Genomic DNA, 13,171 nt, shown 5'->3' with positions numbered 1-13,171 from the left:
CAGCCTTAGGGGTGTAATCTATAGCTCTGTGTGCTATATATGGACATTGTCATCCATGCTGTATCTCTCTGCGGTCACACACGTTTCGTAATGGTTTACACTATTATATGACTATATTGGTTTCAAGGGATCACTTTTAGTGTTCTTGTTCCTTTCAATTATATGTTTGTATATGTCTTTTTATGGCTCTGTAATAAAGTTTATATTTTTATTATGTTTTGAACGCTCCTAGTTTGTTCTCCCGTTCATTATATCAGTCTTTTTGGAGTAGGATTTATAGTGTCCAGGACTTTATCCTTGGACACTTTGTATTATGAGTCTGGGTTTGTGTTTATTAATATATTCTTCTGTGCTTCTCACAGCAGGTCCCAGCACCACTAGTATGGATTTTCGGGCCCGCGACGGTGCATGGCTCACACAGCTTAATGAGGTTTTTAAGGACACTAATGAGTTGGGCTCGGAGGGGAGCTATATTGGGCTGCAGGATGCGATAGTTAGGTTTAAGGACTTATTGAGGAAAAGAGCTAAAATATGGTGGAACCACGCCTTTCTGGACAGGTATTTAATAAAGGGATTAATCCCGAGAGGCCTTCGAATACAAGTGTTTCCTTCTTTTCCGGTGGAGGACGCTAATATCAGAGAGAGATGGGAGGACTGTGCCAATAAATGCTCTATAGGCTTTATGGAGATCCTCAAAGAGATGAACTCCGCCTCAATTAAGGAAATTGAGAGCGAAATAGACACCTTACAAAGTACGATTAAAAAGGATATGTCTAATGAAGCTCTCAACAAATTCAATAAGGACGTTGAGGCTGAGGTCCAGAAGTGGGTAGAGGAGATCCAGCAAGTTAAAACTAAGAAATTCCAACGGGACGTTAATGACAAACAAACAAACAAAATGTATAAATGGAGAAGCGGGAGTGATCGGTCACGTCCGTATTATAGGAACCAATCAAGGTCAAGATCTCGATCTGTCTCTCATAAATCCTCTATACTCTCGGACGAGAGACCTACAACTAGAAGGGGTGTCCAGGATGGGGACAATGGGGATCCTCAACCCAGTACGAAAATGATGACAAGACAAAATGTTAAAAGGGGCCCGATGAATAAACAGCTGGACGGGCGGAACCATCAGGGAGGGCTTCAGGTAATTAACCTGTCTGACCATGTCCTCTCTGAGAGTCAGCTGAGGGTATTAGAGAAGGGTTTGTCATTTGCACCTACTAATGGGTTTAATTTCTTTACAGCCCTAAAAGATCTACATTTATTCTCACGGAAGCTGATACTCAAAAAATTACATTCCAGAGGTGGACATGGATCGGAGGGTCTGGACTGCACTGAGGGGGAGGCTCTCCGAATTTTGGAGGAATTATTGGAGGAGCAGGTTGCTCCTGATGAAGGTGAGTTCCCACCGGCAATACTTCCTAAGTCTACGAGGTTTCCCCCCTTGTCTCTGTGTCCTGCCGTGGAGGTGTTTACTAAATTGGTGACTGAGGATTTTAAGGAACTCTCCACGAGGAGGCGTTTTGACAACCTCACCTGGAAAGAGAGGGAAGCTATAAAACAACTTCAGTCCCTTAATGATGTGGTGATTAAGGCCGCAGACAAGGGGGGAAACATCGTGGTCTGGCCGGTGGCGATGTATGAGAAGGAGGCATTTAAGCAATTACGTAATAATACCATCTACTCTAAGCTCACTCATAATCCGGTCGCCTCCTTCTCAGTGCAGTTACAGGCCATTCTTTATAGGGCTTTTGAAGTGGGTACTATTAACAAGAGAGTTCTGGATGGACTTATGGTTAGGTTTCCCAAAGTACCTACTTTTTATCTTCTCCCTAAAGTCCACAAAGACCGAGTCAACCCTCCAGGACGTCCCATTGTGTCGGGCATACAAGGCTTGTGTGACCCAATATGTAAATTTGTCGACTTTTATCTTAAAAAACTGGTGGAAACATTACCATCGTTTATAAAGGACACAACGGACGTCCTGACAAGGGTTGACGGAGTCTCTGTGGACCGAGATGTCCTACTAGTTACGGCAGACGTAGAGGCATTGTATACCTGTATCGATCACACCGATGGGCTGCGAGCTGTCCGTTTTTTCCTGGAGGCCTCCGACCTGGACGGCCCACTATGTGAGCTTATCCTCGAGCTGCTGGATTTCATTCTGACGCACAATTTTTTTACTTTTAAAGACTCTTTTTACCATCAGAAGCGTGGCGCAGCCATGGGGGCGGCCTGTGCACCAGCCTACGCCAACCTCTTTTTGGGTTTTTGGGAGAGGTTGGTGTTTGGGGGTGCAGGGGGTGAGGCCGCTGACCATGTGCTGTGCTGGTGGAGATATATTGATGATGTTTTATTTTTGTGGCGTGGGTCAGAACAGCAGCTCGGGGATTTTATGACTGTGCTCAATTCTAATACCTTTAACATCAAACTCACCTATAAGTCTGACCCCCGTGAAATTGACTTCCTAAATATACTTCTGAGGGTAGGGGATGATCAGCTTATAGAGACAGACGTTTTTCGCAAAACTACGGCGGTTAATGCCTTGGTGCACGCCACATCTGGGCACAGTCAAGCCACGATTAGGGCCGTCCCGGTCGGACAGTTTCTCCGGGTTAGGCGGATTTGTTCGAATGATCACACTTTCAAACAACAGGCTGATGATCTTAGAGATCGGTTTGAGCAACGGGGGTACAGTCATCGGTGTGTGAGATACGGGTATAACAGGGCCAATACCACCTCACGTAATCGGCTTTTGTACTCCAAAAAACAACGTAGGACGGATGATTCAATACGTTTTATATCTGAATTTAATCATGAATGGGAGAATATACGTGCCATTTTAAGTAAACATTGGCGGATTTTGAGTACTGAGCCCTCCCTGAGCCCTTTCCTGTCGGATCGCCCTATGATGACGTCTAGGAGGGCTAAGAGCCTTAAAGATCTCCTAGTTAGGAGCCATTATGTGGCACCAAAGATCCCCCTCTTTGGTTCAATGCGTCGAACTGTTGGTTGTTATACATGTGGACACTGTGCTGCCTGCGCCAATGTCCTGCGCAGCTCCTCATTCTCCTCGGCGGATGGTAAAAGAAATTTTGATATAAGACATTATATATCCTGCAGTAGCAAAAATGTCATCTATTATGCTACTTGCAGTTGCCGCCTTATTTATGTTGGTCTAACATCACGTGAATTGAGAGTGAGGGTGAGGGAGCATGTGCGGGACATTGGCGCAGCCAGGATGGTGGAGGACATCTCCCAACTCAAGACCATACCGAGACATTTTAAAAAATGTCACGATTGTGACCCAAGTCAGTTTATGGTTAGGGGTATTGATATTGTTCATACGGGCATACGAGGGGGTAATATTAAAAAACTCCTTGCCCAGCGGGAGCTCAAGTGGATCGTTACCTTGGGCACCGTTAGACCCGGAGGCCTGAATGAGTCTCTTAACTTCTCTCCGTTTCTGTAGCCCTTTGTTAGATCTTGGGTTTCCCCTCCGTTTGTAGGTGTTTGCTTCACCTTTTTAATGCTTTGTTTTTAACTTTTTGCTTTTTGTGTTTTTATAGTTTTCTCTTATGATGATCCTGATTTTCTTCAAATTCTCGTATGATGTGCCTGATATCCTGTTAATATTTGGACCACACGTTGGCATTTTGAAGCATTGGAAGGAGTCATTATATAATTGTAATATTAATGTAATTATGTATAACTTGCTGTTTTCTGATTGGTAATATGTTACTATGATATGTGATTTATTGTTGTTCTCTTATATTATTACTTCATGCCTTATTTTGGTCTCGGCTTGCAGTGCGCGCTCGGCTTTTTGCCCTTGGCTCCGCCCCTCCTGTGTCCGGTCGTTCGGCGTTCCGGGCCCGTCACTGGGTGTCATGGTTACTCCATGCTCCCATTTGGCTGGCCTGGCTGCCTGTCCGGGCAGGGTGGTGGCGCCGTCGGGGGCCATTGACGTGTGCGCCGCTGATTTGCAGCCGCAGTTACTTCCGGGTCACATGTCTTTTCATGTGACCGGAAGTTTTGGATATAAGGCCACTTCGGTGGAGTTTAGACACTTCCCCTTGAAGAAGCATAGAGACGCTGGAGCGAAACGCGCGTCGGGGGTGTCGCCCAACTCATTTGATCCCTTGTTACCGGGTAAGCGGAATGTTTAGGTGATTACTCGTGCTGTTCATTACGCTATATGCATTCATTATACTGGCAGTACCAGTGGTCTCCTATGAGTGTGCCGGGGAGCATGGATGGTTATTACGGCAGCATTAACTGCTCACCTCATTTTAGGATTACTGTTTCAGCCTTAGGGGTGTAATCTATAGCTCTGTGTGCTATATATGGACATTGTCATCCATGCTGTATCTCTCTGCGGTCACACACGTTTCGTAATGGTTTACACTATTATATGACTATATTGGTTTCAAGGGATCACTTTTAGTGTTCTTGTTCCTTTCAATTATATGTTTGTATATGTCTTTTTATGGCTCTGTAATAAAGTTTATATTTTTATTATGTTTTGAACGCTCCTAGTTTGTTCTCCCGTTCATTATATCAGTCTTTTTGGAGTAGGATTTATAGTGTCCAGGACTTTATCCTTGGACACTTTGTATTATGAGTCTGGGTTTGTGTTTATTAATTGATTTGCCCATTGTAGTCTTAGCAAACAGCGCCACCAAGTGGTCAGTGCACAGATTACCACTCATTCTGCGCGATAAGCACAAGATTTTTCTCTATAAACACAAAGTGCCACTAAAATTCACATTTATTGTGTTCCTCTCTTTCAGTTACGATTATTTCTATTTAACCAGTTCATGACGTTTTTTTTTTTTTTTTGTACATGCAGCTAAAAAGAAGATTTTTTTCCCAACTCAAATAATTTCTTCATTTTTTTTTTCGTGATACGCGGGGGCTTCATTTTTATATTTTCTTGCTCTTTTTTTAATTTTTGTTGATACCAGTGGGAAAATAATGGAAATATGTCTGTTTTTCACATTTAAAAAAAATTAAAATTAAATGTATGACCACAAAGAACTACTGTATAAAACATTTTAAAATGTGTTCCCTTTTCTGAAACTATTATTTTTAGATATCAGGCACACTTTTTTTGTTCATTTTCCAATGAGGTTTAGGCTAGAAGGTTATTTATCTACTTACGCTTTTTTTTTTCTTTTTTTTATTATTTTCTTTTTTATTTATTTCACATATTGTTCCCTCATAGGGTGACAAAAGACAAAAGGCCGTTTTCTAGGTTTTTGCAGGCTCGGCAGAGCTGCCCCCCATAAGTGGTTATCAGACATTCAGAAAATTTTTCTATTATTCCAATACATCTAAAAATAAAAAGAACCTTATGAAAAAAAAAAAAATCTAAAAAATATTCCACAACAAGTGTAAACAGATCCAATGGATCTCCATGGTTACAGACTACGAGCAAACCCTGTGTAGTCAGATCCAGAAGTCATGTAGCTACTGCCTTTTATTCACCTTTTTCCACTACCTAAAAAAAAAAATGGGTTAAAGGGAGGAAATTAATGACTAACGGATGAGCCTAGCCAAGGTGTCTTCAGCCTGTAAACGTGGAAACACATAGCCCTGCATTAGAACTGTGTACACAGAACGGTAAGAGATATTATTCAGGATATTTGCTGAAGCTCACCGCTTCTCTTGACAGATGGCTGTAAATACGTTCCTTCCTCCGTAATCCCTTTCTGTGTGAGGAAATTCCTCTTTTACAGGCAATTGTTTTTTATAAAGCCGTAATTCTCCAAAATCGCACAATTTACAACACTCTGTCCCTGCTTGGAAACATTCACAAGTATCTAAAGTGATTTATCCTCCACATTCAGTCTCCAGTCCTCCACATTCAGCCTCCACATTCAGCCTCCACATTCAGCCTCCACATTCAGCCTCCACATTCAGCCTCCACATTCAGTCACGCCTCCACATTCAGCCTCCACATTCAGCCTCCACATTCAGTCACCACGCCTCCACATTCAGCCTCCACATTCAGTCACCACGCCTCCACATTCAGCCTCCACATTCAGTCACCACATTCAGTCACCACGCCTCCACATTCAGTCACCACATTCAGTCACCACGCCTCCACATTCAGCCTCCACATTCAGCCTCCACATTCAGCCGCCACATTCAGTCGCCACATTCAGTCGCCACATTCAGCCTCCACATTCAGTCGCCACGCCTGAGCCTCCACATTCAGCCTCCACATTCAGTCGCCACGCCTCCACATTCAGCCTCCACATTCAGTCACCACATTCAGTCACCACGCCTCCACATTCAGTCACCACATTCAGTCACCACGCCTCCACATTCAGCCTCCACGCCTCAGCCTCCACATTCAGCCTCCACATTCAACCTCCACTCCTCTGAGATATCAATAGAGAAATGGTAGGATGACCCCTTTCCACACAGATCATTGCCATCTCCATTAATTTATTTATAAGGTCCCTCCCATTAAAATAAGTAAGGACCTTAAAGGGGTCATCAGGCTCCGCATCAGAAGTGAGTAGGATCTATGACATAAGGACCCCGCTCACATGCAGCTACAGTAACTAATGATCAGAACATAAACACGATATCTGCATCTTGGCACAGGAGAGGGGTCCCTACATCTATGTGAAAGTGAGCAGCACCAAAAGATGGTAGATGACCACTTTAAAGTGTTTTTCTGGTTTTCTTTGTAAAACTTTTTGGTTCAGTTGAAAGTCTAGGCAATGTTCTGTGAGCTAATGAAAGTCTAGGCAATGCTCTGTGAGCTATTGAAAGTCTAGGCAATGCTCTGTGAGCTAATCAAAGTCTAGGCAATGCTCTGTGAGCTAGTGAAAGTCTAGGCAATGCTCTGTGAGATAGTGAAAGTCTAGGCAATGCTCTGAGCTAATGAGAGTCTAGGCAATGCTCTGTGAGATATTGAAAGTCTAGGCAATGCTCTGTGAGCTAGTGACAGTCTAGGCAATGCTCTGTGAGCTAGTGACAGTCTAGGGAATGCTCTGTGAGCTAGTGAAAGTCTAGGCAATGCTCTGTGAGCTAATAAAAGTCTAGGCAATGCTCTGTGAGCTAGTGAAAGTCTAGGCAATGCTCTGTGAGCTAGTGAAAGTCTAGGCAATGCTCTGTGAGCTAGTGAAAGTCTAGGCAATGCTCTGTGAGCTAGTGAAAGTCTAGGCAATGCTCTGTGAGCTAGTGAAAGTCTAGGCAATGCTCTGTGAGCTAATGAAAGTCTAGTCTAGGCAATGCTCTGTGAGCTAGTGAAAGTCTAGGCAATGCTCTGTGAGCTAATGAAAGTCTAGGCAATGCTCTGTGAGCTATTGAAAGTCTAGGCAATGCTCTGTGAGCTATTGAAAGTCTAGGCAATGCTCTGTGAGCTATTGAAAGTCTAGGCAATGCACTGTGAGCTAGTGAAAGTCTAGGAAATGCTCTGTGAGCTAGTGACAGTCTAGGCAATGCTCTGTGAGCTAGTGAAAGTCTAGGCAATGCTCTGTGAGATAGTGAAAGTCTAGGCAATGCTCTGTGAGCTAATGAAAGTCTAGGCAATGCTCTGTGAGCTAATGAAAGTCTAGTCTAGGCAATGCTCTGTGAGCTAGTGAAAGTCTAGGCAATGCTCTGTGAGCTATTGAAAGTCTAGGCAATGCTCTGTGAGCTATTGAAAGTCTAGGAAATGCTCTGTGAGCTAGTGACAGTCTAGGCAATGCTCTGTGAGCTAGTGAAAGTCTAGGCAATGCTCTGTGAGATAGTGAAAGTCTAGGCAATGCTCTGAGCTAATGAGAGTCTAGGCAATGCTCTGTGAGCTAGTGAAAGTCTAGGCAATGCTCTGTGAGCTAAATTCGTTCCAATGGGAAATGTGCAATTTTTTTTTTCTTTATATAGAGAATGATAGAAATATGAAAAGAGAAATTATTTAATAAAAAAAAAAAAAAACCTATACGGGGAGAAAGAAATTACAGTGCTGCACTAGTGTCCAGAAAAGTGTCCTTCCTGGTTTCTAGTGCACTGACGTGCAAGCACATCTCCACCCACTCTCTGCCTCTCCTCTACAGCATGTGGCCCACCGCTGCCATCAATCATCAACAGTCATCATCATCATCAGGTTAGTCTAATACAGGTCAGTCACATGGTCTAGGATCTGGCATTTATTTAGTGGAGTCTAATCCGGGCATCTGTCCTTTCTACAGTGTCTGGATATATAAGGGGGGCTGGGTTGGGGTCTGCAGACACATGGGCAGGCTGGTCCAGAGATGATGATTACTTACTCATATTCCGGCTGTTGAGGTATTGCCAGACACTAACATTCCCGAGCTGTTTTGGTATCACTTGGTTAACCTGAAGGCCGACAGCGACATCTTCTCCCCTGATGTCGATCCCACAATTAACACCAATTATTTTGAATACTACGACAGACATCTGTGATGGGAAAAAAACAAGAGAGGATAACATCAGAAGTCTTCACTAGATAACCCCACCTCCTCACTACGTGACATCATAGCTCTGAACAAGCAAGTCTATGCCAAAATTACAATGTCTTTTTTTTTTGTTCTATAGTGCAATCTATATTAAAAAAAATCCTGTAGTTCCTCTCCCCCCCCCCCCCTTTTTTTTGACTCTAGCTTCCTGTTTCAGGAAACAACACATGCACATTGCCACAATGAAAAGACTCTGAAACGATCTTTTGTATCGAAGCATCTAAAAGCTGTGTGCAAAAGTCATTGTGAAGACTGGGAAGCTGCGACGTCAACTAACTGTAACTGGTGTAGTCAGCATAATCAGCTGTCCTGCCTGTCACTGTAATCCTGCCTCTGATGACAAGTAGTCTGCTGAAAACTCTTCCTGAAAGAACAGGAAGTTTAAAAGAAAAAGTTTGAAAATTACAGAATTACTATTAATATGTGTGTGTACGTGTGTGTGTGTGTGTGTGTGTGTGTGTGTGTGTGTGTGTGTGTGTGTGTGTATATTATATTTTAGTTTTTTTTATCTATTTTAATAAAAACAAATATAAAAAAATAATAATTTACTTTGTCTTTTAAACAAATGTAACTCAAAAACCTGTTTTAAACAATAGGTCATTTTCTCATAACTTCCCTTTAAATCCTACAGTGGTTGCATTTATTTTTACAGCAAGCTGTAAAATGAGATGCTTTCATGCCTCTTTTGGCCACTAGATGTCATCATATGTGAAAATTGTGATCTGGTGTATATACTAACCACATCTTGTCTGGACTCCTGTGTACTTTCATCAACTGCACTAACAGCATCTGGCGATGACGCACAGTAATCCTCGTTCCTCAACTCCACGCTGGCCGTGTCTAGTGTCGACTGATAGTTCAAAGAGGAGAAGTCTTCCAAGCCTAGGTAATAAAAAAAAAAGAAAAAAGAAGTAAGAATGCAATAAGCGCCCCCTAGTGGTGTTCACAGCTGAAATTTGAGTTGCAGATAATATAGGTTACAGCAGGAGGAGCTGAGCAGATTGATATATAGGTTTGTGGCAAAATATTTAGTATAACTAGTAATCAATTTGATCATTCTACGATTAGGAGTCCAGTGGGCGGTCCGATTAGTGATTGACAGTCGTCCTTGTGCCAATCAGCACGTAGACCCGCCTACAGGACTCCTAAGCCCAGAATGGTGTTTTTCCAATGGCGGCAAACCTGTAGGGGAAATGTAGTATTACATGTGAGAAATCAGATGAATAATCATCCCTAAACAACTTAAAGAATGACTGCAACCATACAGTAATGCTAAAAGTCAATAACATTATTGAAAAATTAATAAAAAACATGCACCAAGAAGTATTATAACAAGTAAATCCAGTATAATCAAATGCATGGTACCAACTAAAGTAAAGGGGAATTAATGTGCCCAACCACCCCAACGCGCGTTTGGCATAACGTGCTTCATCAGGGAGAATGATCATCTATGTAATACAAGGACAACTCAAGTTCACCAGAACGAGAGCGGTTCTTATAGGAGCTAGCTCCTAAAAGGGGGTAACAGATTTTTTATTAGGACTCAATTTGGCAGTGTGAAGGAAAGCAGGAACTTTGTAGCTCTGGATACAACGTTATAGGGCTATTAGCTCCTAACAACAAGGGACCCCAATCCAACAGACCCTTTTTAGAGCATAAAAGAGCCCCAAGTTTACTGTTGGATTAATGTAATTTACTGTAAATCTGGATTTCTACCACCATCCTACCTGCTTCCAATGGGTCACTCCCATCGCTCTCCACCAAATGTTCATCCAGCAAGTTGCTGTCGATGGAGATATTGTCCAAGGAGAACTGGGAAGGAGTCCTCTTCATGTTCTTGTAAGAAACAGAGAAGGTAGGCAGGTTGGACGAGCAGCGTTCCTTAGGGGTTCCACTTAACAGAAATACATGGAAACGAAGTTTCAAAAATCAAAATAATAAAACTTCCAAAAAATGCATAATAAAGTAATAAAAGTACGGAAATGAAAAACACAAAAAAAAAAAAAGTTACAAAAAAGTTCAAGCGGAATGTCTTCAAATTCTCTGTTAGGTTCTAAGTCATGCGTTTAGCCTAAAAAGTAAAAGGCCCTGGTTCTGTGGTGGGATTCAACATGGCCATGGATGTTGCTGAAGATCTGCTCGTTCAGCCTCGCTGCCATGGGGAAGCGCAAGCTCCCCTAAAAGTCAATACATGATATTGTGAGCTATGAGCCTCTGCGGGGTAGAGACATAAGTTATTCTTTAATGGGGTATTCCTTTCTTACACATGTTTGGCATGGATTTTCCATCAATGCCCGAGAATTGAAGGTCCTGAAGGGGAGTCCCTTTCCCATCAGGAAAATATGGGTCTGTAGAGGACACTTCATATTTCCCATAGACATCAATAAGAGAGGAATACAAACAATCATGTGGAAAAAAAACAAAACATGGCCATATTTTTACAAATGGGGATCAACAGATATGACGGGTTCTAATACAGAAATCCAGAAAGAGGCCTCTAGGCTGTCTCGTGACCACCATCATTTAGGCTAGGTTCACACTAGCGTTGCGCCGCCCTGCGTCGGCGACGCAACGCGCGACGCACGTAAAAACGCGCGCAAACGCGCGCGTTTTGCGACGCGTGCGTCGTTTTTGACGAAAATCGGACGCACAGAAAATGCTACAATGTAGCGTTTTCTTGCGTCCGACGCTAGCGTCGGAAACGACGCACGTGGCAAAAACGCCACCAAAACAACGCACGCGTCCCCTATGTTAAACATAGGGGCGCGTCGCCGCTGCGTCGCCGGCGCAACAGCGACGCACATTGGCGGAACGCCAATGTGAACGTAGCCTTAGGTGGCCTTCCCGTTTTAACTGATGGGAGACCCCTACGTCTTTAAAAAATCCTGTTGATTTTGGATCCACAAAACACAACCGTAGTAAACTGATGATCTTGAATACTGATGGAAGGAGAACCTCACCCTAAAAGAGGTTCCTCACTTTGCCCTAGCGCTTTAAAGGGTCCCTTCTAAATAAGCTGATCACAAAGAACCCCCCCGCTGGGGGAAAATCTGTTTCTTGGAGCCTCCATTGGGGGACACAGGAACCATGGGTGTATGCTGCTGCCACTAGGAGGCTGACACTATGCAAATAAAAAAGTTAGCTCCTCCTCTGCAGTGTACACCCCACCGACTGGCATTATACTCTTCAGTTAGTGAGAAAGCAGTAGGAGAAAAGAACAAGGTTGAAAAACCATAACCACAAACTTGAGAACTGTAAACGTGAGAACAGTCATAAAACCGATAACAGAAACATTGGGAGGGAGCTGTGTCCCCCAATGGAGGCTCCAAGAAACAGATTTTACGGTAAGCAACCAAAAATCCTGTTTTCTTTATCGCCTCTCATTGGGGGACACAGGAACCATGGGACGTCCCAAAGCAGTCCCAAGGGCGGGAAAAACAGACTTCCATCAGGTCAGAGGACTCACCACTGCCGCCTGCAGGATCCTTCTGCCTAGGCTGGTGTCCGCCGAAGCGTAGGTATGGACCTTGTAAAATTTGGCGAACGTGTGGATGGAAGACCAAGTTGCCGCTTAGCAAGGCAGTAGGGCAGAAGCCCTGTGGTGCACCGCCCAGGAGGCACCGACTGCCCGGATAGAGTGAGCCTTAATCCCAGGAGGGGGCACTCTGTTCTTGACTCGGCAAGCCTCCAAAATTGCCGTTCTGATCCAGCGAGCAATAGTCGCCTTGGAAGCCGGCTGGCCTCTGCGCGTGCCATCAGGAATGACTAAAAAAGAATCCGTCTTCCGGAAAGAGGACGTTCTATCCAGGTAGATCCTCACTGCCCTGACGAGGTCCAGCTTGTTCAACGATCGCTCCAGAGGATGAGTCGGAGCTGGACAAAAGGAAGGTAGAACGATGTCCTCGTTGAGGTGGAAACCACCTTAGGAAGGAAAGAAGGTGGAGGCCGGAAGACCACCTTGTCCTGGTGACTGACCAATAACGGCGGTCGGCAAGACAGGGCCACTCCTTGAAGAAAGGTCTTAACCTGTGGTCGGGAAGCTAAAGTCTTCTGAAAAAGGATGGAAAGCGCAGAGACCTGGCCCTTCAGGGAACTAAGAGCCAGGTCCAAATCCAGTCCTGTCTGAAGGAAGGCCAAAATGGAAGGCAGGGAAAAGGACATACATGAAACGCGGTTGGACTCGCACCAACGGAAGTAAGCCTTCCAGGTACGATAGTAGATCCCGGAAGATGAAGGCTTCCTGGCCTGAATCATGGTGTGAGTCACCCGGTCCGAAAGGCCGGACGCTCTTAGAACTACGGTCTCAACGGCCACGCCATTAAACTGAGCGACCGAGAATTCGGGTGACAGATCGGACCTTGAGACAGCAGATCGGGCCTGTCTGGAAGGCACCAGGGAGCGTCCGCGAGAAGATTGACGAGCTCCGCGAACCAAGCTCTCCTGGGCCAATCCGGGGCGATCAGGATGACCGGCACCCCTTCCGCTTGAACTTCTTCAACAGTTTGGGAAGCAATGGGAGGGGTGGGAACAGGTAGAGCAGCACGAGCTCGGACCAAGGAATGGCCAGAGCGTCGACGCCCACTGCGAGAGGATCGCGAGACCTGGAGACGAACTGCGGAACCTTTCTGATCATTCGAGACGCCGAGAGATCCACGTCCGGAGACCCCCATCGAAGACAAATCTGATGGAAG

At 44.4% G+C, this 13,171-nt stretch overlaps 1 protein-coding gene across 2 annotated transcripts in view; it reads right to left on the bottom strand.

Moving 5' to 3' along the window:
• BLTP3B (bridge-like lipid transfer protein family member 3B) overlaps nucleotides 1-13,171 on the bottom strand; it is a 97,195-nt gene that overhangs the window by 24,281 nt on the left and 59,743 nt on the right. The window contains exons 15-17 of one of the 2 annotated variants that reach the window (XR_011320668.1): nucleotides 10,208-10,316; nucleotides 9,220-9,362; nucleotides 8,271-8,421 (exon numbers count right to left, since the gene is read on the bottom strand). Coding sequence is in view for 1 of the 2 variants with exons in the window: in XM_069763468.1 (XP_069619569.1) it covers nucleotides 8,271-8,421; nucleotides 9,220-9,362; nucleotides 10,208-10,374 (461 nt within the window). In the remaining variant the exon portion in view is untranslated. Of the gene's footprint in view, nucleotides 1-8,270; nucleotides 8,422-9,219; nucleotides 9,363-10,207; nucleotides 10,375-13,171 lie in introns of both variants that reach the window. The other variant, XM_069763468.1, reaches the window with a different exon arrangement.

This window comes from Ranitomeya imitator, chromosome 4, assembly GCF_032444005.1.
Source record: "Ranitomeya imitator isolate aRanImi1 chromosome 4, aRanImi1.pri, whole genome shotgun sequence".
NCBI lineage: Eukaryota > Metazoa > Chordata > Amphibia > Anura > Dendrobatidae > Ranitomeya > Ranitomeya imitator.
This window is presented reverse-complemented; position numbering and strand designations above follow the sequence as displayed.